Here is a 21524-nt window from a genome sequence, read left to right on the forward strand (position 1 = left end):
GTGTGCTCTCTTTGTTTCACTGCATGGGTGAAAGGAGCAGTGTTGTCACGAGTAAAGTGAGAAAGTCGTATGGTTTATAACATTTAAGACCGAGTAAACCCTTATTCAATATGGCGGATTATGGTTGCCTTCTTATCTAATATATTGAATTAAAAAGAGACACGACTAGATTTTAACTGTTGCTCATAAATTTTAATCAAAAATGGTCCTGACACTGACGGCTTATTGATTATTGATGAAAACTTGAGTTTTTTTCTGTGAATTTTTCACTTAAAATGAGCATGAAAACCTGCAATTTGCACGTTCTTGCTTCAAGAAACTTCAATTTACAATTTACCAACATGTAGGTCCTTCAAAGTGCGTTTTAATCCCTGTAATTCCTCATGGAAACTAGTCAAGAACAGCATCCAGTTGAAAGGCCCCTGTTCGCAGGGCTTTCAAGCGAAGATATCATAGTCAAGGAAGAGAAATTTGGGGGCGAAGCGTAAGTGTTGTGTCTTATATAGCGATCCTCCAATTACTTAGTTTATTTCAGTAAAATCCCCTCAAACCTGGACCTACAAAACGCCCCCTCATTCACTCCACAGTAAGTTTTAAGCCCTCTAGGAAGCAAAAACATTTTATAGCATAAAACCATCTCTAGGAGCTCTCAGCTTGACTCAAAAATCCACCTTATTTGGGGTCCAAATAATAAGCGACTGTTTCACTGCCAAGTCTGCAGCTTTCACAGCAAATATAAAGTGAGTGTTGAGCGCCATGTGAAGCTTCACAATCGAGAGCAGATGGAACACTTCAGGTGTCATATTTGCAGTTTCAAGACCCTCTATCGGCGCCACTTACATGTGCACATTAAAGCTTTACATCAAACTAAGAGCGAAGCAAAGTTGTATAGGTATATGATTTACAGTTTAGGCGTGTAAGTGTTACTGTTTGAGGCTTCGTTTTAGGTGTGATCAGTGCTCTTATGGCTGTAACTATCGAGAGAATTTGACTAGGCACAAAAAAACTCATTTGTCTTCAGAGGAGCGGGATTCGTTTGTGTGTGAAATTTGTAAATTTGAAACGTTATATAAGAAGAGTTATCGTGTACATATGGAGATGATTCATCAGATTGTGAGCACTGCCAAAGTTGAAGAGACCGAGTTTAAGTGTTATCACTGCCCCTTTGAAACCAAGTACAGGTGGGGCTTTATTATAGGTTTCTTTTGGGGTCTAAATGCTGCTTTGTAGAGTCAATATCGTGCGACATTTGAAGACACACATGAAAGGCAATGCAACTGTTTACAAGTGCTCTGATTGTGATTTTCAAACGATCCACAAAAACAACTTTAACACTCACGTTCTGAGGCACAAAGATCCTGGTAAAATTCGCATGTATCAGTGCCAGGTAACACGCCTTAAAAACGCCTTCTATCGAGTCAAACATATGCCAATTTCTCTTTAGCATTGCTCACATAAAACCTCATATAAAGCAAGCCTGCGCAGCCATCTTAAACTTCATATGAAAAAGGAGGAAGTTGAAACGTTCAAGTGCGACATTTGCGATTTTGCAACGCTGTACGAGCGCAGCTATAAGTTGCATATGCTTTACATTCATAATGCCAATCACCAGGCAATCGAGTATTTTAAATGTCAGTTTTGCAGTTTCAAGACACGCTATAGAGAGAATTGGAGAAGGCACGAGAAGCAGCACGCAAAGCCTGGTTTGTTTAATTCAATTTGCGCTCTCTTTCGCGTTATTGTCGAGAATAAATCTTGGCAGGCAAAAAGGAGTATAAGTGCGCGGAATGCAGCTTTTCGACTTGTCAACCTGGCCGATACGAGAAACATGTCTCGAGTCATCAGGGGGTAGAAGTTACTGCAAAACCTGTTCAAATGAAGAGTACTAAGAGATTTCGACGTGTAATCGATGAGGCCGTATCAGGAGAGTACGCCACTACGGATGCTCAGAATATTGAGGCTGTGATAGGTTTGTTGTACCCCTAAGAGCGGAATCAGTAACTTCATTGGTAGACACACCTGACCAGTGAAGTTCATTACTCAATGGAGTCTGATAGAAATATATAACAGGTGACTTCAAGGCGCAAAATTTCAGCGACGGTCAATCCGAAGAGATGACTATGTTCCAATGTTGTCATTGCGCCTATAAGACCCTGAATATGATTCTATTAGACGAGCATTTGACCAGGCATCAATTGGCGACGGAGTGTGAAGAAAGGAAAGGGGATGTATTTCAAATTCAGAAGGTGAGCGAGTTTTCTTGATTTTTCTCTTTGATATTTTGTGCCAAAAAACTCGAAGTCGTATCACCATTGCCAAGAATCTATTTAATATTTTATAACTTAGAAACTGCGGAGCGTACTGATAGATTCACAGTTAAGATCATAAGTTGCCCGTTTTTTACGGTAATATATCATCTTTTAGTCTCAACCACAGAAGAAACTGTTCAACTGCGAAATCTGCCACTTCACTACGGTCCACAGAGGCTCAATGCGCAGACACAAAGAAACCCATCTGAGGCCCCACGAAAGGAAGCAATACAAGTGTCCAACGTGCCCATTTCGTTCTTTTACTAGATCGCACGTCAACGGGCACATCTGTCCCAACAGGCCCGACACTGAGGTTCTGTAGATGAAGACATTCCAAAAGACTCTTTGTAATTTAATGTAATGAAGCACTATATTAGTGCGGGTAAGTGTGTTAATTTATTAAATGTTTTGTATTAAAATATATTAATCTACTTAAATACATTGAGTAAATATGGAGTCCCGTTTATAGGAAGAATAACTACAGAAATTAGATCCTATTAAAGGTCCTCATAACGAAGAAGTTGGGATGAGCCACTGGAGTAATATCTATGCATAGGCTTATGAGCTCCTCAATCACCTGAAATTCCTCCTTAATTATTGGAATTTACTTTGAGGCACAATATACCTTATCTTTATTCTCCTCCAACACCTTCTCCATGTTGTTCAAGAGGATTTCGGTGTCCTTATCGATTTTCGCAGCTACATCCTCCTTGGAACCCATGTGACGGGCCTCGTACTCTCGAAACTGTCTCTCCCTCTCCCTTCTGTAGGCCTCAATGTCGGCTTGCGCCTCGTCACGTGCCTGCTTAATGCGTTTTACTTTGCCTTGAATTAAAACGATTCTCTCACGACAATAAATGACCATTAAAAATTAATATTTCCTCGACGACAAAAATAAACGCGCGTTTTTCAATGTTTTATTTTTAAACCCATCAATTAAGTGACACGAATTTTGAAAATTTTTACTTACGTTTGCGAGCCTCGGCGACCTTTTCCGCGGCCCTTTTTTCGGCTGCCAGCAGCTGCTGGATGCCGTGAGTCTGGTGGCTGGCCATCGTCCAAACACTGACCGCTGTGTTGGTCCAGACGGAAGTCCCAATTTATAGAAATAAATATGCCTCAATTGCTAAATTGCCGTGGAAAAACTCGAAATAGCTTGAGTGTGTTGGGTTGCGTCGGCAATAACGCGGACTACCTCTGATGATGTCACTTTCCATCGTCTTGCCTTTCTCAATGATGTTTTGTCTTGCGTCAAAGTTGTCAACACAAAACAAATGAAAGTTCGAAGCGCGGCAGAAACGCTTCGTTTTCAGTTCCGCAATTTTTAATTTTCCGCTTAAATTTCGGGAGTTTCAGTGCGGTAAAGTTCAAAGCAAAACCCGGTGGTTAATATGCAGTACAACCAAGGCATCCAGCAGTTATTGGCGGCCGAGAGGAGGGCGGTGGAGAAGGTGCGCGAGGCACGAAATCGTAAGTTACTAAGTCCGTTTTACCACCTCTGCGGCTGTTTCCCTTTCATTCTTTTTAATCAACCACAATCACAACAACTCCGTGAAAATCGCTTTTAAATCCTCAAAATGAACAAAATTGCTCAGCAAATCCTGGGCTCTATATGACACTAAAGCAGTTTCGAGTCGTTACTGTCAGGTGGCGGTATTATCGCAAATTTGATGTTAGGCAGGACGAAGAGATTGAGGCAGGCAAAGGAGGAGGCTCGCGCCGAAATCGAGGCATATCGCCTCCAGAGAAAGCGCTGCTATGAGGAGTTCGAGAGGCGGCACGTCGGGACTAACGAGAACGCGTTGGCCGAAACTGAGATGAACACTAATTTGTACGTCCAAAATCTGGCAGAGGTGGTTACGGTCCGTAAAGATCAGGTCTGATCTACAGTGATTTTGAGAAAAAAACAGCCATAATTTTCGTTGTTCCAGATCATCAAGGACTTGATCGCCTTAGCCCTCGACATACACCCACAGATCAACCCTAATTTCTTCATCCTGAAAAGCTACAACGTCATCTAAACATAACTTTGATAATTACGAGTTTATTAAAAAAAAAAAATACAAAACCACTTAACCTGCTAATGAACACCTCATTTTCCTTAAAAAAAATACGCTTAAAATTACATAAAAATCTTTTTCATCAATAAATACATGTGTTGGTCCACCTCGAAGCTGTGCAAGTTGTTGGCGTCGCCCTGCAGCCTCATCAAAAGCCCCCCGAACGACACGTAGGCGGATCTGAATGAAACGAAAGAGTGTTAAGGCTGCTCTTGACAAAAATTTTTTCCAAATTTGAAAAACTGCTGAGAACAGAGCGTTGTTTCAATGATAAACACGACGGAAGTATGGATAGTGGTCGTGGTTGAAAATCACAACCAGCTAACCACACTGCCACCGTGTACATCGACAGTTCCTCAAGTCTCGTGACAACTGTCAAAGTGATTTGTCAAATTCTAACCCAATTGATGTTAGGTAATCCTGTCAGTTGCGCGAGGATGAAATTCGCTAATGGCGAGGGAGGAGGACGTGTTTGGGCTCGTAAATGCAAAATGGCGGGTGCATGTTCTTGGCCTTGAACTAAGGCGTCTCTACGAAAAATTGCACATCTCCAACTCCGATCGTTCCCGAACCATTCGGTATTAAAAAATTCCTTAAATTTCGACCTCAAAACTTGTCGTTGGAGAACTACATTAACCGCAATGACTCATCAACGAAGCCGCCTGCGGACCTCAAGTTGGCGCACGTCGGTCGGGCTTAATCTGAAGCACCTGCCAAAACGCGCCTCTAAGTGTCATGATCTCCCAAGGTCACTTGTTCGTGCCGTAGATTCCCGACCGCTTTCACTTTGTAAGCGAAAAATGTCAGCTGTCAGCGTTGTACACGTGAACCATTCGGTCGTCATTGAAGTTGACGGGCAAATTAGAAAATTTCCGGACAAATTCAATGTGACTTGGTCAAATGTCTCTGCAGCAGGAGGATTGTCGCCTCGCTGCGCTCGGGAGCGGACAGTTTCGCGATTTCGGAGGCGTCGGCTTTTGTGAAATTCTGCAACGTTTATTGTTTATTTATAAACGTAGTTTTCAGGTTTTTCTTGAACGCGAAATTCCAAAAATAGCTTGAAAAATATTTTTAAGGTCAAACCCGCAGGTTAGGCAAATGTATAAAAACTTGTAAACTCATCAAATAAACGAGTCCTCGTCCTGAGGTTTTCGCGAAATTGTCGAATCAGACTTGAAGCATTTCCAACAAAAATCCGGTTCGATAAAACGCTCCCGTTTTTACACTTTTGAGCGTAAAATTAAGCAAATTAACGCGAAAATCGACACCGTGCGGCAAAGGGGAGACTCGGAAATTTAAGAACTACGAGAGAAACTCGCTTTTGGCAACTTGGAGTTTCACACTTCGCCAGAAGTCCTGCACGGTTCCGGACATCAAAGTTCCGGATTTCGCTAAATTGTTTAAAGGCCTCTCAGGCAGGCAAGGAAAAATCAGCGTGGGAATATAAACACAGAAAACCTGTTAAGTAAGAGACATTAGCGCACGAAATACAAAATAACTTGAGTCACCTTGGCAGCGGTTCAAAACCGCCGGAGGAGGAAGGAAAATACGACACTCATCAACGAAATTTATATATTTGTGTGCATAATACAAAAAATTCCTTAAACCTAAGTCGGAGCATACTCTACGGTCTAACAATGATCGACAAAAGCGATTCGGGCTGGTACCACGCGACAGGCTGTCGTACCAGATAGTGCATTTACAGAGTGCTCTACGATGTGCAAAGGCACCTCTGGCACGGAGCCGGAGGCGCGCTAGAGGCGACATCTATCCGTAGGGCGCGACACCGAAAACACATAACCTAGAATGACAGTCGGCAATCAGTTACGTGTCACTTTGACGGGTCGAAAAAGGGCCTCAAAGGTTAGAATTGCGACATAACCTCAAAACTTTAGTTACGCAAGCGACACACAGGGGCACACGACATGAACTGGGCCTAATTACCGTGTTTCCAGTGATAGCTCTCGCCCAACTAAAAATACGACAATTTGGGCCCATTTCCAAGCGAAGGAATGTCGCAAACACGCTCGTACGCTAATTGCTGCGGAGCGTTTACATAACATCACACAAATAATAAAAATAAAATTAATAAAAAAGTAAAACGGAAGCCACTGATCAAACGCACACCACACTACTGTCGCTACTTAGTCGCTCTCAATTGTTTTCTGCCCTCCAAGTGATGAGGGATGGTCGCAGAGGGCCTCGCAACTGACTCGCGGAGCGCGCTAGTCAAAGTGGCTGGGCGGACAGAGTGACAGAACAGCTGAGCATCGCGATTGTCTATAATTATCGCGGTCGGCTCTGCGTTATTGCATACGGGTATTATGCAAAAAGAACTGGCGCTCGTGCCAACGCGCGGTGTTGCCGTAGATCGCGCGCTTTTCCCCGTTCGGAACGTTCGCGGTCGGCTGTAGGTTTCGCACCTTGTCGCGATGTGAAATGGGCCGGAGGTGTCGACGTACGGTACTCGCGAGATTTTCGAGTTTTCGGTCCAAGACATTGCGTCAAAATTTGACGTGTCTACAAGTTTGTCCGACCGAATTGGAGTTTTATGGATCGCAGCGGTAACTGTCGTTGTGCAAAGCTCCACACGGCACATCTTACTTAAGATTTCTGTATGCGTAGCTGGCGTTACTCGTGCACAGTCGGATTTTGCCGTAATTTTCGTACTTTCTAAAGAGGATAAAACAAATTACTCGCGCACAGCCGGAAAAACATTGTCGTCGCGAAAATTGGGGCCCGCCGAATCCTGACGCGGATTCGCCGCCATTGCGAATTTGAAATCGTCGAATATTTCGAAAACCCGTTTCATTCAACTCCGGCTTCCGCGGGCTGGTTCCAAAGGGAGCTTCGCCCGCCTCCCAGCCCGAAGAGTCCAAGAGCGATTTTGGAGTTGACGCGGGAGGCGGCAACGCCGTAAAGGTGCGGGACGCGCTGCCAACCGGTATCACGTGGCGTGATGCACTTTTAAAAGGCGCAGAGTGCCCCCCTTATAATTAGAAATTACTTGGATCGGCACTCCGCGTTACGTAATCGACGGCAAGGTTGCACATTTCTAATGGACCAATTTTTTCAATGTGGACAGCTCAAAACAGTCGGTTTCGTTCCAAGCCCGAATGGGCAATAAGTCAAAAATGCAACAATTATATTGGTCAAAAGTCGCGTTATATCACTGCAAACAACTGATTTTGGGTGTATTAATAACCATAAATCACTTGGGCGAGTTATTTTCGACCGGGTTACGTAAACAAAAACCAAAAATAGTCGAGAAGTGGCTGACGCGGCCGGTAGATGTCGCCTCAAGGCGCAGAGTATGCTCCCTCTTACGTTTACGGTAGGACTTACCGGGGACTGACGGCAGATGGCGGCGTGCGGCAATGAAAAGAAACTGAGATACCACCAGCTGTGTTCACGGCTTCAATTGTTCAGTAAACACAGGGTGGTCCCCAATCTCGTCCCATCAAATAGCAAACGACTGCCTCCGCGATCCGTAAAAGGAACTAACCTACTTACAGTCGACTTGACGGCTCCAGGGAGGCCTCGTCTCCTTCGATTCGGTAGACCTTGCCGGACATGACGTACTCGAAACTGTCCGCTCTGGAACCTTCAGTGTCCAGCCCTTGGGGGTTCCAGTCGCCGCTGTCCGGGTACCCGTCCTCGCGCAGCGTCGTTGCCAGAACCAATCGGAACTTGTCACCTGTAAAGAATCATCACAAATTCAGCCTTCGCCATCGCGTCCAGCGACTCCGCCACATTTGTTGTTACCAAACAAACGAACGCGTGTACCAACGGGCCGTGACGTCAGCTCGGTTATTTCTGATTCAAGTTCAAGGTCGTACCACCGACAGCGGCGGCAATAAATCCACAAAGCGCGGGATTGCACTTGGCAACAGCAACCGCGGAAGGGCACAAGAGCGGTGGCCTTGCGTGCAGGCTCAGTTTAGTCCGGGGGCTTTAATCCAGTGGGGTAGCAGCGACAGGGCCGGACATGTCCTTTGAAATGGGGTTTTGACAAGGGACCCGAAAAAACATTCGAAGTGCCGTAACCTTAGTAAACGGTCGCTGGAAGGACGGAAAAACGGTCTGCGCATGCGTCGGGATTCGGATGCGGCGCTGCCGGCGCGCCTCAATTTTCCTAGCTTACAAGCTCTCACGATACAGAAACTCTTCGTGTTGTGCGTGAACTCCCTTTAGAAAAGCATTAAAAACTTACTTTGAATCGACAATTTACTCGAGACCCTGGAGAGGCGGGCGTGCGGATTTCCATGCGCGAATCGCCTCTCGCGCACGGCAGGTTCAAAATATCCGCGTAACATACAGGGTGTTTCAAATGAGATGGGACATTCTTCGCATCGCGACAACATTGGCCCGAAAACATTCGGCTCGGAAGCCCTCCCGAGAGTCCACGTGACAGTTCAACAATTGCGTTATCGCGAATCAACACCAAGAATGACACATCACTTCCCAAACTCGTCCAAAACAACAAATACACGCACGAAACAAAAGCCGGGCAATTGAGTCAGCTGATCGTCCTCGACTGGGAAATTATTACACGATCGAATTTCTCCGTGCGCACGCGCCCGGGAGGGCCGATCGGACCCCCGACCTAGCCCAAGGGCCCCGGAAAATTTACATCCCCAAGTTCAAAGGTCAGGGGGGCCACCAGAGGGCGCCCGATTCGAACTCGCGTCGCTCGACGTGTGAACACGGCTTTAATCGTGGCAAAATGGCCGATGGGAGCAAATCTGTCTGCGGTTGGTCGAGCGGAAAGGCGCAAGTCTGGCTTTAAAGGCCTTGGCAACGATGTTCCGTTCAATTCGATCCCCGTCATGGTTATTTGGCAGTGCAGAAGCGCAAAATTAAGGTTCCTTGAACTCCAGTTTCACCTTAAAAAGAGTTAAAAAAAAATATATATATATATATAGCTGCCACTGCGTTGGGGAAACAAGATGGGGGCTGCAGTCGGGCATCTGTCAAATCGTCCACTCGCCATTTTGGTGGAAAATGACCATGATCGGCGATAAAAAAAAAAAATCGACTGCGCTACACACGTATTATGACAAATCACCGCCTTACCTATGGCGCGGATGTCGCTAATTTTTCCCCGAGTGTTTACATCGTAAAATGCCTGCGGCGTTGCCGCGCACGATCCCGCTCCCGCGGGCACCGTTTTGGTTCTTTGCGCGCTATCGGCACGAATCGGCAACTTTGCCAGGTGTTGCCATGCCGGTTGGCCTTGACATCGACCGTCGCGATCGCGGCAGGCCGTGGAACAATACACACTTACTCAAATTCAATTTTTGTTTCTTGACGTGCTTGGGGCATGATGGCGAGGATGAACAGTGGAAGAAAGCTGCCGCTCGAGGGAAAATACGGAAAGCAGAAAATAAAAACAAGTGACACTCGAATGGTGGGATATTGATTGAGCGTCGCGCAGGCCTCGACCGTTCAAGTTCAATGCCAAGGTTGGGCTGTGACAGCTGCGCAACGGGCGCTGCATTGCGGGAAGGCGGCGCTGCCATGTCTACACTTTTCATTACCTAATTCCATGGGATAAAGCCAGGAGTTGACGTCCAAGATGAGGTCCATTTTGAAGGATTCGGACTCGCAGTGGAGGCGGCTCACTGGAAAAAAAAAGAAAAAAAAATTCAGTGCGCCACCGAAAGCCAATAAATCGTTGTCATTCAAATTCGAACTTGTCGAAATTATCGAGCAACTCGTTGTTCGTTAAAAGTTGTCGCCCCAAAATGGCGCACTCGAACGGAACCTTGGTGCGGCACCAAAAACGCTCAGATCGGCCTTTCATCAAATTCTGCCATTTGGAACGTGGAATTTTTTCCAATTTGGCGGAAATTACTCGTTAGCAATTGGGGCCCTCAAACACAGCTTCGGTGCGCCACTGCAAGCGACCGAAAACTCATTTTTAATTAAATTAACGACTATCCATGGGCGTGTAACAGCGTGCTTTTGGCGAAAATCAACGTTGCAAAATCGTTCATTGAAGATTTGGAATATTCTACTCGCGGTACTCGTGAACGTCCGTCGACTGTGGTACCGAGCTGCAGGGAACCGCACGCCCAGAGACGGTAACACCACCCCGGCACGCCGTGGCACCCAGCTGAGATCGACGTTAAAACGATGATTAATTAAAAAATTCCACACTATTGAACCGACATTAGTGGGAAAATCTATGAAACTTGTGTTGGTACCGCTTTGGGTACCGCAAAATTATGACCTTGAACCGTTTTATCACCGTCAAAATATCAACAGCGACACGGAATTCGTATGGATCTGTTTACCTATGGTGTCGTACGTGGTACCATCGGATTTTATGGTGCCACCTCGCGCATCGCCCAAAACGAGCGCGCAAATTCGGCTCGAAATAAGGGAACTTGACCGAGGGCCTAAATCGGTGACATCAGCCACCGAGAGAGTGAAGATAACGCAGTACCACAATGGAACCTGATTTCCCAGAGACCCACAAACGGCCAATTACACGGCCGAAAAACTCGAAACCGGGCGACCTCGGTACAGTCGCAATCCGAACGCTGTTAAGTAACCGGCAAAAAGGAACCATCATCGTTGCGTGGTACCAGTCGATTCCACGTTATATAATTGCACTTTTCGGCATTTTTTAAACAAGCGAATTCCGCCGACGAGGTACCGGCGCATGACAGTTTTGGACCGAAAAGTAATAATAATTAAGGAAAGTGTTTCTCCAACTCTCGGACTAAAAATCAAGATCAATGTCAATTTTGCGTGGGTTCATCCCCCCTCTCAGTTCTCTCAATTACGTTCTCAATTTTTCAACTTGAGAGCTATAAATTATCCTCCCGAGGGAGGGGGGACTCGATGGAGTGGCCGTAATTGCGTTTTGTATGCCAACTCATTTTCCGTCAACATTGACGTCACCCGGTGTGCGTCACAGATTTCTTCCATTAGAGAGAAAGGAGAGATGAGGCTAATAAGGCCGCAACTGAACCTATTAACGGTGGGAAAGGGGGGCAACTGGGATATGCGCGCATTTCGCCTATCTGCAGCTGCAGCTGCAACAGATGAAACACCCACGACACGTGCTTAACCTGGATTCAATTTCATTTAATTTTCAGGGGTAGTTTATGATCGCGGGGGGATGATGTTTTCGGGTTGAATGGACAGGGGTGTTTCTCTGATTCTGGTTAGTGCATTTTTAAATTTTCTTGGGGAGGGTGGAGAGGAGGGGTCGTGCGAGCTTTGAGGAAGGCGATAACTGGCCAAAAACATCTTCTCCGTGACCAGAATTTGGCGGTTTGGCATCTCTTATGTGGCACACCCCGTGCACAAGAGACGTGCCCTAAATCGGACTTAAAAACGCAAAGGGGTGTGCCCTGGCCCACGCACTGGAAAATCGTGATTCGGGGGGCGTGCTCTAATCCTGACAAACGAACGTATGCTTCAAAGATGGAGGTGTTTGATCACACTTGGAGGCGTGGCTTCGTAATTTGCGAAAAACCGTGAAATATTTGTGGAGGAGCGTATACACGGGGTCTCACACGCGAGAGCGGCGTAACTACAAAAACTTATAATCTACAGGGTTTAGTTATAAAATTGAACCGACTCCGTTCAAAAAAACTTCAGTTTGGCCTGGTAACAGTGCATCGTTTGCAGTGCGAAAGCGAGACGTTTAATGACGATCGTGACGTGTACTGATCGATTAAGTAGGTAATAAAATAATAAGTTCGTCAGTACTGGGAATAAATTATGGCAAATAATGTAAACGATTCATCAGTTATCAGTCGATTGTCTAGAAGCGATAAAGAGAGGTGAAAAATCGCTCATTGGCGTACTGCAAGGCGGCCATATTGGTCGAATTTCCCGGCTTACGTTAGTGGCGTAAACATTGATTTGTCGGAAAATTCAACGTCAGCGTGCTTTTTTGTGTTTCACATGTTTAGATAGTCGTAATGCAACGTTGCACGTGCTGGTTTAGCAGCAATTGTTTTTGTCAGGATGATCAAGGTAGCGCTAAGCGGGTTCTCGGCAAAACCGCAATGTTTTGAAGCGCACAGCTGCGGTGACACGTCACTGGCCTTCCTAGAAAACCGACGCCATTTTTAATTTCGATTAAACAATCGCACAAAAACAAACGCCACTCACCTAATTTTCACTGGGGGGGGGAAAAAAAAAAAAACAATCAAAACAAAACAAATCTAGGAACCCTCGGACGGAGCTGACGCAATTCCGGGTTTCCGCACGCAACCCCGAGGGGGCAAAAACTGAACAAAATCACCCGTGATCCGGCGACGCGTGTAAACAATTGAATACAGCACTCACCTTGACAAGATCAAGTTCAACAACGACGCAGCAAAGGCCGGCGACGTCGTCGTCGGCGTCGCAAAAGGGGGCCAGCTGATTTTCACTCGTTTTCCGCGGCGGGCACTGCTTTTCGCGAAAAACAACGCCATTGCCGGGAAACAAAACGCGATCGGACTTGGACCCGACAAAACAAATGAAAGAGCGGCGTCGATGATGGGCAGAGGCAGGTTGGCTCGTTCGGCGGAGCGGCGCGAGGGGGGGGACACACACACGTTCGGAATGCGCATTTTCCCCGCTATGGGCGCGCCGAAATCCATATATTTGGCGATGTTGCGCAATATTTTTCGAGGGGGGAGCGCGCGGCGTGAGGGGCAGCTGACTAATACCAACAGTAACTAAAAAACTACCTACGGGCCATCCACCAAGGAATAATTAAAAACGCGTCGATATTGCCTCCGCCATTTTGTCCAGAGTTTCAACCACTGTGCGGCGAGGTATGGGAGAACGTTCCCCTCCGTCTGACACAGGCGGCGAGACGCATTTGACATTTACACGATTAAACAAAAAAAAAAAAGCATCGCACGTCAAGATGGCAAACAAACATGGAGGCAGCCTTCGAAGCTCCGAAACTTCTCCATCACTACTTTGACATTGTCCCTCCAGGAAGGGGGCTGTCAACCCTTAAAACAGGCAAATGCCATCCCCGTGGCGGCGAGCATCGAGTTAAGTAATAATTTAAGGAATTTGGCCGGGGTAAAACATATAATAACGACGTAAATGGCACGCATGACATAACACTCCTTAGAGGCAGACCTTGAAACGAGGATTTGGGTCGTTCACTCGTTCACGAGTTTAAGGCCACGCTTAATTATTAAGGCGAATTAAGACACACCGGTCTTCTTTTTATAGAACGGTGGAAGCAGGATGTTTGTCCGCACAAAGACTCGTGTATGACATGGGGCTTTTAATGGAAATTTTTCGGCTCCGAGGGGCCTTAGCGACAACGGTTTTGACCTAGACCCGCTGACCTTGGCGACGAGAGGGCGCAAAGGACGCTCAGCTCCATCGATCGCCGGCACTCTCCCCCAACATCCCCCCAAAACGTCACCCACCTTTCCCCGCAAGGGAAAAGGGGGAAGGCGTAACGCATTAATATTTCCGCTTTTCTGATAATTCACTCAAAACACGTTACAATTACATCGTGTGTATTGAAATCCGAAATTATCCAGAATCTTCTAGAATCTCTTAGTTCAATCAAAGGGAAAGGTCGGGGGCGGATTTCAAGTTTAAGGTCGCCCGACCACGCCTCCTTCGCGTGCGTCAGTGCTAAGGGGTCCGTCGCCTACCCGACGAGGGGATTTATGAGTGTCTCCGCTCGATCGATCCCCCCTACCCCCTTTGATGGAGAACACTAAAATAAGAGGACCGATGGAGGATCTTTGATTGGGTGTGGGCGCTCCGGGCGGCTATTTGCTTCTCCCTTTGGAGGACGGAGGGTGTTGTGCACCCGTTTTTAGGGGTTGCGAAATCGACCATTTCAATAAATAAATGTACGGTGGTAAATTCAATGGGGTATGTTATGACAGTGCGGTTTAACTAGTGAGAAATGCGATATTTCGCGAGGAAGCAACGATATCTTCTCCAATAGGACACGTAGTACACGACTTTCACTCACGATATACTCACTAATAATCCTCGACAATAAAGGATAATCGAAAATAGAAATGATGAATAATCTATCATGGCTTAGTGTGGGTGCTCAGGGTGGCTGTTTACTGCCGCAATTGGAGAATCTTGGAGGCCTGTAGGGGTGGCGGTTTTAATAACTCATTTCAGGTTTAAAGGGTGACGGGGGTGAATTCGTTTTGGTGGCGTTTATGAAATGTGAAGTACGACTTCGTAAGGTCAACGTCACAGCTTCTGCAGATAAATATTATGCGGCATTGTGCATACGAATTAGTAAACGTCCCGAGGAAGAGGATTTGTAGAGCAACGTGTCAAAATACCAAAATCCCGTTTCATGTAAATTTGCCGTGCTAACTTGTGTTATGGGGCAAAGTAGTTTTCATGCATAATAAAGTTTGTTGTCACAGTCCCTTTCACTCGATAATTACCCCCCGGACGATACTTCTAAGGCGGAGGATTTATAGTCACAATCGATCTAATGGATGATAAACAACTAATCATCCAGTTCCTCCAAGTCGGGCTTCCAAAATAGGGTTCCATACTGCAAGCACTTTTCACCGCAATACATGTCTCTATCGTCGTGACACTCAAAACTATTTGGGAATAGTTATGTTTGACTATTAGCCGGGGGGGGGGCAAAATGCCCCTTTTCGGTGTTTCTCACCCCGAAAAGTGCGTAATCGCTGCGGCGTAATTTTCCCCGACCTAGCGCCTTAACCTCACAAATGCAACTACGCAGATGTCTCCGGGAAAATCGATAAAATACGCACTTACCTCTGTCGAATTTCTTGCCCTCGGGGTCGATGTCTTTTACGTTGAAAATGTCCTCAAAAAGCACCCCTGCCATTGCGGCGAAAACGAATTATTACCGAAAAAAACGCTGAGAAACGGTTCAGAAAAAATCCGGCACCGGCCAACACCACTTTCGCTCAGCGGTCCGCCGAGCGTATGCGCGATGCTACCATAATGACGTCATCTGTTGTAATTGGTTCAAATTGCGACAATCCGACCAACATTTCTCAGGCGCGCCAACATAATTGGACTAAAAGTTACTAATAAAATTGTTTACATTCAATTCTTAATCCTTAATGTCAAAGTTCATAATATGTTTCTAAATGTTATTAATAACAAATAGTCTATAGACATGTATTAAAATCTGTGAAATAAAAGCTCGACGATGGCCTCTCTGCCTCCTCGGCGCAACCCCACCCCCACGCGTATCTCCAAGCAAAACCTGACCCCTTTGCAGATCCTGCTCCAAATGGGGTTCCCCAAGCACAGAGCGTAAGCCTTTCCCCATCTATTTTACACCTTCATGCCTCAATAAAGCAACAATTCAGCGAGAAAGCCCTGGCTGCTACTGGCAATCGTGGGGTACAACTTGCCTCTGACTGGCTGTTGGCCCACGTAAATGATCCCCTGATCGACGACAACTCTCCCAGGGAATACATTCTCTACGTCTGCCCGACGGGCCCCTTTTTAGAGCAGCTCGAGCAGTTCTGGACCAAATCACTGAGTAGCTGTGGCTGGAATGGGGCCCACAACTTCACCTCGCATATCACCCTTGTCTCATTCTTTAAAGCCCCAGATGCAGATGCTCCCCATTTAGCCCAGAGTCTTAAGACTGTGATGGATCGCCAGGGTGCTGTTTTAAATGAATCGTTGAAGCTGGAAAGTTATACCAGTCCAAACTTTATGGGATTTTTTGTCACTGAAGAACATGCAGATTACTTGAAGCGTATTGCCATGCAGTATGTAAAGGAGGTTTCAAATGCAAGTAAGTGGCAGTAGTAGAGTTAGGGTGGTGGTGATTCTGGTGATTTGCAGTTATAAGTGATACTTATGAGCAATTTGATGCTCTGACTGCCTGTTTTCCTTGGTGCACCACCACGACAGCGCGTTGCATCCCCCGGGGGAGCCGATGTAAGGGGTACATGGTAGCTTTTTCATGTGCCTCAGTTACTTTTCTTTTTTATTGATTTGCTAAATTGTTTTTTTCAATTGATTTTCAATTTCTGTGTAATTCTCTTTCTTGTAATGGCAGCCATCAGCCTAGAGCCCCATGTTAAGTCCCTGCATCTCACTCTTGCATATCAATTCCCAAGCAGCCAGTTTCAAAGCCTCAAAACCTTTGTGGATGACCTCAACCCTACTGTGCCCAGTAATTGGGAGCTGAGACTGTATTCAAGAGATCCTCGAGTGAATGGCAAGCAAGTACATAAGGTGTGGGTGTTTTAGCGTGTTGTAAGGAGCTTTAAATAAGTTTTTACAGGTGGTGCACCCTTATACTCCTAATGAATGTGATGAGTTGGAGCTTCGTGCTGGCGATTATATTTATTTGAGCAGTGATGCCTTGAGTAACTCTCCTGATGGATGGGTGGAGGGCACTTCGTGGCTGACGGGACTTACGGGGCTATTGCCCCAGAGGTAAGTATTTGTGCATTTTTATTTAAATATGTTGATAAAAGCTTAACTGAAACCTATTTTTCTAACGGATTATTGACCTTGACTTTGATAAAAAAAAAAGAGATAACAAGTACTGATTGAAGTAATTAATCAGTAATGGAAATATTGCAGTTATACAGAAAGAACTGCGGAGTCGGACGCTTGGACTTTGCATAAGAAAGTCTCGATAAATAGTGTTACTCCTGAAGCTTCAGGAAAACTTTCTACGCAAGATATGAGCAATGGTAAAACACAAACATCCTTTAAACTTCCTCCAAGGCTTTATTGTCCCCTTTTCAGTAACGACCACGCTCTCAATGAGTCACTTTCAACATTCGGTTCTCAATAATGAGGAAGTGCAGGTACCACCCCCCCCAGGAGTCCCAGAAGTGGAACCCAATCCAGTTATGGAGAATTTCTATGAGAATTTAATTGACATCCGCAAACAAGAGGGAAAGAAGGTGAGTTTGGGCTTTGTTTCAAGCACTAGTTAAGGGAGATATTTAGTCTCCTTCAGAGGAAAGTTCAACTAGAAGCGTATTTATAATGCGCCATGGAGAGAGGATCGACTTTGCTTTCGGTAGCTGGGTTCCCCACTGTTTTGATGAACAGGGAAAATATGTTCGTAAAGACTTGAACATGCCTAAAAGCTTGCCTGAACGAAAAGGTACTATCTGTTTTTTAAATTTCAACTTAGCGAGCTAAAATTGCATTTTAGGGGGGGCTGCCGCCTATCTAAAAGATTCCCCTCTCACCAATATCGGCCTCTATGAGGCCAAATTAGTGGGCGAATCTTTGAAGGACAGGAATGTGGCCATTGATGCGGTCTACTGTTCGCCCTCGTTTCGCTGCGTCCAGACTTGCGACTCGGTTTTAAAAGGCTTGGACAGGTAAAGGTTTACAGAGGGAACATGGTCAATGTTTAGTCCAGGTTTAGTTTCATAAAACCGTTTTTTTAGAAGAATCTTTTAACTCGTAAAAAAGTTTCAAATTTTCCGGGGAAATTTAAATAAATCAGTCCCTGCCTATGGGATTCTTAGATCTCAAATTGCGACCTTGACAGTTAGGCGACGACCAATCAGGTTCCCGCGTTCACGCGTGATAATCTTTCGTTATTCATTTGTTTTTTTAATGTTTAGTGGCGCCGATTAGGATTATGGTCGCAGATATTGGTAATATTTAAGGCTCGTTTTTCCCCATTTTACAACATAAAAGAATTCGGAAAACCTTCACAAGCCTAAGTTGTACATATTTTTCAATTCTTTATTGCAAAATCTGTAGAAAAATTTTCGAGTTAGTGCGCATTTATGTGTGTTGCATGTGGGTATGTTAAGCGTGTCTTACGGCTCAAAAGTCCTTTAAATTTTTCGTCTGGAAATTGAAGTGAACCCACAATGTTTGCCGTATTTTAGGAGAAACTTCTTAAATTAAAGACAGCAGCTGACTCTAACCTGAACTAAACTTCAACAAAATCTTCTCTTGGATATGATAAAAAAAATCTCCCTTTTAAGGCAGGATCTGCTCATCAAAATTGAGCCAGGGCTCTTTGAGTGGATGGCATGGTATCCCGCAGAATACATCCCGGAATGGATGACAGTCCCTGAACTCATGGAAGCGGGTTTCAACATTGACCAATCCTATTCCCCCCTGATATCCGAGAATGAGCTGAAGGAGAACAGAGAGAACTGCGAACAATTCTACCTGAGAAGTGCCTTTGTAACTCGAAGTAGGCTTCAATCTTTTGAGAACGTGTTCGGTTATTGAAGGGGCTTTTTGACAGGTTCCTTATCAGCCCAAAGTTCCAGAGGCAACATACTGTTGGTGGGGCACACAGCCACTCTGGAGACCTGCTCGCGGGAGCTGATTGGAAAGACTGCTCGGTCAGGAAGTGAGCTGGTAAAACTAATCCAGAAAATTCCGTATTGTTCTTTGATTGAGGTGAACGGGGCTGGTGACAATTGGAAAATTGTGGAGCCCCCTTCGTTGTCTTTGACGCATTCCACCAATCAAAGGTTCGACTGGAAAGTGCTCCTTTAAGGCGTTCAGTTCACGTCTAAGTTGCTTTATCAGAAGGATGAGTGCCATTTATCGGGAGTTATTTTTCATTCAGATAAAAATTCGTGGACTTTGTATCTTCGACTCTTAGTGTGGATGAACACAAGGAAATCTCTTCAGGATTGATTTTTCTCTGAGTATGTTTTGTTGGGAGAAAATGATCTATAATGAAACGTTACCCAAAGAAAAGATTTTTTTAATTTCTTTATTTACATGCTAACCTCGCGCGAAAATTCAAATTACACTGTCAATAAAAATTGAGTAGAAAATCGCAACTGCCCTCAAAGTGACCTCAAACTATTTCTTATCTTTTCTATTGCGTACAGAAAACAATAAAACACACCTGCTCCTGAATGCATTTGGGCGAAAACGTCCTGATCATCGGAGGGCCAATGACGTGTCGTAATTTTGTCGCCGCTCAATTGTTTTATAATGGCGGTATTTGGGATGTTATGCGTCAGTTAGTACGGCTTTAAAAAGTGATTTTTTTTAGTTTTCGTGAGAGAAATCAGCCTGGAAATGTAGGGAAAGGTGAGTTTTTATTGTTCTTTAGTTAATGATCACTAAAGTCATACGAGGGCGACGATTTTAGTTTTATTCATTTGGTGATGTAATTGAAGTCTGTGACACCGTTGACGGGGAAATGCTTAGTTATTTAAAACTTTTCGGCGTCTAATTTATAGAAAATTAAGAGTGTTTAATGCGTTTTAGTTATTTTTATACGAAATTTTGTGTTCTTAATTGTTGATTTACTCAAGGCGTCGGTTGATAGGAACTTCTTTTTACAAAATGGCGCCTAAGATAGTTTTGAATATCTTTCAACCTAACAAAAAATTTCTCTAAAATAATACGAATTTATAAATAAAAAATATTATATTTCTCAATGATTAGATTCAATAAAGGCACAATTCTCACAGCAGCTCATTAAGCCGCCTTTAAAAAATTAAATTTGGCCATACCAAAAACCTTTGAAAAATTCCTACTTATAATCTAAAAAAATTAACAATGGCCCTTCTCCTTAAGCTTAGAAATGAGCGTATCCACATCGGGAACTATTTGTCCTGCTTCTCTCGTTGGGGGATCTTCCACAGTTATCACCTTGATGCGGGGAGCAACGTTCACCCCTAGATCTTTCGGTGTGAGCTTTTGAATTGGCTTCTTCTTCGCTTTCTAAGGAGATACAATAATTATCATTATATTGAAAGTGGTAAATATTAAGTTTACCATGATATTAGGTAGTGTGGCATATCTGGGCTCATTTAATCTCAGGTCAGCACTAACAACTGCGGGCAGCTTGGATTTGATGACTTCCAAGCCTCCATCGATTTCCCTGGTCACTGTTATGTCCTTGTCCCCTTTTTCAATCTGGAATTTTCGTTCAATAAAGTTTACACATTGAAATAGGTATATTAACCTTTGAGGCAAAGGTGGCTTGGGGCCAATCCAATACCCCTGCGGTCATTTGAGCAGTCTGATTGCAGTCATCATCAATTGCCTGTTTGCCCACAATAACTAAATCCACCTTCTCATTTTGAGCAATTTTTGCCAGGATCTGAGACACATGAACTGGCTGTAAAGTCTCGTATTCAGGTCCAGTGACTTCAACATGAATGCCCTTGTCCACTCCCATAGCTAGGGCAGTCCTAAGAATTGTTCTTATGCAATCACTTTTTACATGAAGATGGAAACTTACCTCAAGACCTCTTGAGACTGAGCAGGTCCACAGGACACTGCAATAATTTCCGAGGCAATTTTTTTCTCTTTAAGACGAACAGCTTCTTCCACTGCAATTTCATCAAAAGGGTTCATGGAGTGCTTGACCCCATCCGTGACCACCCCAGTCTTGTCAGGCTTGACTCGGATCTACAGAAAGGGTGGTCTTAAGGGGGGATTTGAGTGTCAATGGGGGGATTACCTTGACTGCATAGTCTATAACTCTTTTCACTCCAACAAGCACGCGGGCCATTTTTGGGGGGCTTTAACGAATGTAGAGATTTGAAGGACTTTGGACTTATTTACGTCGACTTCGACCGTAATTAAAACATCTGTATCAACAAAAAAAAAGGGGGGGGGGTCCGAAGGGTTAGTGGATTGTTTGATTTTTACGGTAACAGCGCGGTCTTTGTCTAATATGACAGTTTAGAGAAGGATGAAGTGGGACTAAAATTGACATGAATCAGCTGAGAACTTCATTCTCCATGCGATTTTGCTACCTGTTGCGTTTGCTACAGGGATCTGCCCCTTCGTTACAAATAAAGATGACAACATCTCCCTTCCCCTTGTTTCGTTCTTCGGGGGGAACTACCGAATCGACTGTTTATGTGTGCAGTGTGTTGAAGAACTCCTCAGAAATTTGCAATAGATAGGTAAGTTTAATTTTATTGAATTAATCCAAATACCCCAAATTAGACCACTCTAGAAAATGAACTATAAAACTGTAATAATGAACCACGCCCCCGTTTACTGGGAGAAAAACAAAGAGGATGAGGTACCTCTCTCTGGCTTGTGTGAAGAATTCAAGCAAATAGCTTTCGAGGTGCAAAAAGCCCTCGGCACTTCTCAGAACATTGAATCTATAAGTCGGGTGCAGAATGTGCACGATTTGGGGCAGTACCTTATACGCGAGCAGCTGCTCCTAGCTGCCCACCCTGAAATAAGCCATTACAGGGTAAAA

At 44.8% G+C, this 21524-nt stretch overlaps 6 protein-coding genes and 1 long non-coding RNA gene across 12 annotated transcripts; 3 read left to right on the forward strand and 4 right to left on the reverse strand.

Annotated features, from left to right (window-relative positions):
• The first annotated feature begins 87 nt into the window (after positions 1 to 87).
• Positions 88 to 2765, forward strand: LOC136341890 (oocyte zinc finger protein XlCOF28-like). Of its 2 annotated transcripts, none has more exons than XR_010732555.1 (9): positions 88 to 484; positions 536 to 586; positions 644 to 892; positions 948 to 1181; positions 1231 to 1387; positions 1445 to 1703; positions 1763 to 1969; positions 2096 to 2246; positions 2425 to 2561. XR_010732555.1 is itself a non-coding variant. In XM_066287260.1 (9 exons), the coding sequence occupies exons 1-9, from the start codon at positions 384 to 386 to the stop codon at positions 2629 to 2631; spliced, it is 1641 nt and encodes a 546-aa protein (XP_066143357.1). In that variant the 5' UTR covers positions 88 to 383; the 3' UTR covers positions 2632 to 2765. The 2 variants fall into 2 exon arrangements, 1 of the variants encoding a protein (XP_066143357.1); XM_066287260.1 differs by having other exon boundaries at positions 2071 to 2246; positions 2425 to 2765.
• LOC136341904 (V-type proton ATPase subunit G-like) lies at positions 2562 to 4378 on the forward strand. Of its 2 annotated transcripts, none has more exons than XM_066287278.1 (3): positions 2562 to 2691; positions 3987 to 4186; positions 4241 to 4378. In XM_066287278.1, the coding sequence occupies exons 1-3, from the start codon at positions 2670 to 2672 to the stop codon at positions 4328 to 4330; spliced, it is 312 nt and encodes a 103-aa protein (XP_066143375.1). In that variant the 5' UTR covers positions 2562 to 2669; the 3' UTR covers positions 4331 to 4378. The 2 variants fall into 2 exon arrangements, with proteins under 2 accessions (XP_066143375.1, XP_066143374.1); XM_066287277.1 differs by lacking the exon at positions 2562 to 2691 and adding an exon at positions 3646 to 3779.
• On the reverse strand, positions 2714 to 3400 carry LOC136341903 (V-type proton ATPase subunit G-like). Its single transcript, XM_066287276.1, has 3 exons — positions 3280 to 3400; positions 2935 to 3134; positions 2714 to 2886 (listed from the first exon to the last, which is right to left on the reverse strand). Exons 1-3 carry the CDS (start codon positions 3362 to 3364, stop codon positions 2797 to 2799), a joined length of 375 nt encoding a protein of 124 aa, XP_066143373.1. The 5' UTR covers positions 3365 to 3400; the 3' UTR covers positions 2714 to 2796.
• Positions 4362 to 15304, reverse strand: Rpb8 (DNA-directed RNA polymerases I, II, and III subunit Rpb8). Its single transcript, XM_066287272.1, has 4 exons — positions 15125 to 15304; positions 9910 to 9993; positions 7883 to 8066; positions 4362 to 4549 (listed from the first exon to the last, which is right to left on the reverse strand). The coding sequence occupies exons 1-4, from the start codon at positions 15195 to 15197 to the stop codon at positions 4432 to 4434; spliced, it is 459 nt and encodes a 152-aa protein (XP_066143369.1). The 5' UTR covers positions 15198 to 15304; the 3' UTR covers positions 4362 to 4431.
• On the reverse strand, positions 5928 to 7846 carry LOC136341905 (uncharacterized). Its single transcript, XR_010732557.1, has 2 exons — positions 6314 to 7846; positions 5928 to 6170 (listed from the first exon to the last, which is right to left on the reverse strand). It is a non-coding gene; the product is annotated as an uncharacterized lncRNA (long non-coding RNA).
• Positions 15305 to 15362: 58 nt separating the features above from the next.
• Positions 15363 to 21437, forward strand: Epp (Ecdysteroid phosphate phosphatase). Of its 4 annotated transcripts, none has more exons than XR_010732551.1 (13): positions 15363 to 15634; positions 15691 to 16127; positions 16178 to 16273; positions 16395 to 16573; positions 16623 to 16777; positions 16928 to 17040; positions 17096 to 17256; positions 17303 to 17462; positions 17514 to 17685; positions 18307 to 18521; positions 18576 to 19381; positions 21082 to 21216; positions 21260 to 21437. XR_010732551.1 is itself a non-coding variant. In XM_066287258.1 (11 exons), exons 1-11 carry the CDS (start codon positions 15528 to 15530, stop codon positions 18830 to 18832), a joined length of 2052 nt encoding a protein of 683 aa, XP_066143355.1. In that variant the 5' UTR covers positions 15363 to 15527; the 3' UTR covers positions 18833 to 19774. The 4 variants fall into 4 exon arrangements, 1 of the variants encoding a protein (XP_066143355.1); XR_010732552.1 differs by having other exon boundaries at positions 21270 to 21437; XR_010732554.1 differs by lacking the exon at positions 16178 to 16273 and having other exon boundaries at positions 15364 to 15634.
• On the reverse strand, positions 19705 to 20924 carry Etfb (Electron transfer flavoprotein beta subunit). The gene is made up of 5 exons (XM_066287269.1): positions 20766 to 20924; positions 20544 to 20713; positions 20265 to 20493; positions 20075 to 20215; positions 19705 to 20020 (listed from the first exon to the last, which is right to left on the reverse strand). The coding sequence occupies exons 1-5, from the start codon at positions 20814 to 20816 to the stop codon at positions 19850 to 19852; spliced, it is 762 nt and encodes a 253-aa protein (XP_066143366.1). The 5' UTR covers positions 20817 to 20924; the 3' UTR covers positions 19705 to 19849.
• Positions 21438 to 21524: the final 87 nt, after the last annotated feature.

This window comes from Euwallacea fornicatus, chromosome 11 (genome assembly GCF_040115645.1).
Source record: "Euwallacea fornicatus isolate EFF26 chromosome 11, ASM4011564v1, whole genome shotgun sequence".
Taxonomy (NCBI): Eukaryota; Metazoa; Arthropoda; class Insecta; order Coleoptera; family Curculionidae; genus Euwallacea; species Euwallacea fornicatus.

Coding starts and splice junctions, on each gene's coding strand:
- LOC136341890 (XM_066287260.1), top strand. CDS start 384: ATGGAAACTAGTCAAGAACAGCATCCAGTTGAAAGGCCCCTGTTCGCA. Junction 587..643: donor GCCCCCTCATTCACTCCACA/GTAAGTTTTAAG, acceptor AACCATCTCTAG/GAGCTCTCAGCTTGACTCAA. Junction 1,704..1,762: donor GAAGCAGCACGCAAAGCCTG/GTTTGTTTAATT, acceptor AAATCTTGGCAG/GCAAAAAGGAGTATAAGTGC.
- LOC136341903 (XM_066287276.1), bottom strand. CDS start 3,364: ATGGCCAGCCACCAGACTCACGGCATCCAGCAGCTGCTGGCAGCCGAA. Junction 3,135..3,279: donor GGTCGCCGAGGCTCGCAAAC/GTAAGTAAAAAT, acceptor TTTTAATTCAAG/GCAAAGTAAAACGCATTAAG. Junction 2,887..2,934: donor TGGAGGAGAATAAAGATAAG/GTATATTGTGCC, acceptor GAGGAATTTCAG/GTGATTGAGGAGCTCATAAG.
- LOC136341904 (XM_066287277.1), top strand. CDS start 3,701: ATGCAGTACAACCAAGGCATCCAGCAGTTATTGGCGGCCGAGAGGAGG. Junction 3,780..3,986: donor GGTGCGCGAGGCACGAAATC/GTAAGTTACTAA, acceptor ATTTGATGTTAG/GCAGGACGAAGAGATTGAGG. Junction 4,187..4,240: donor TTACGGTCCGTAAAGATCAG/GTCTGATCTACA, acceptor TCGTTGTTCCAG/ATCATCAAGGACTTGATCGC.
- Rpb8 (XM_066287272.1), bottom strand. CDS start 15,197: ATGGCAGGGGTGCTTTTTGAGGACATTTTCAACGTAAAAGACATCGAC. Junction 8,067..9,909: donor GCTTTATCCCATGGAATTAG/GTAATGAAAAGT, acceptor GATTCTTTACAG/GTGACAAGTTCCGATTGGTT. Junction 4,550..7,882: donor CTGGAGCCGTCAAGTCGACT/GTAAGTAGGTTA, acceptor CGTTTCATTCAG/ATCCGCCTACGTGTCGTTCG.
- Epp (XM_066287258.1), top strand. CDS start 15,528: ATGGCCTCTCTGCCTCCTCGGCGCAACCCCACCCCCACGCGTATCTCC. Junction 16,778..16,927: donor ACGGGGCTATTGCCCCAGAG/GTAAGTATTTGT, acceptor GAAATATTGCAG/TTATACAGAAAGAACTGCGG. Junction 18,522..18,575: donor AAGTGCCTTTGTAACTCGAA/GTAGGCTTCAAT, acceptor GCTTTTTGACAG/GTTCCTTATCAGCCCAAAGT.
- Etfb (XM_066287269.1), bottom strand. CDS start 20,816: ATGGCCCGCGTGCTTGTTGGAGTGAAAAGAGTTATAGACTATGCAGTC. Junction 20,216..20,264: donor AAGCCACCTTTGCCTCAAAG/GTTAATATACCT, acceptor CGAAAATTCCAG/ATTGAAAAAGGGGACAAGGA. Junction 20,021..20,074: donor CCACACTACCTAATATCATG/GTAAACTTAATA, acceptor GTATCTCCTTAG/AAAGCGAAGAAGAAGCCAAT.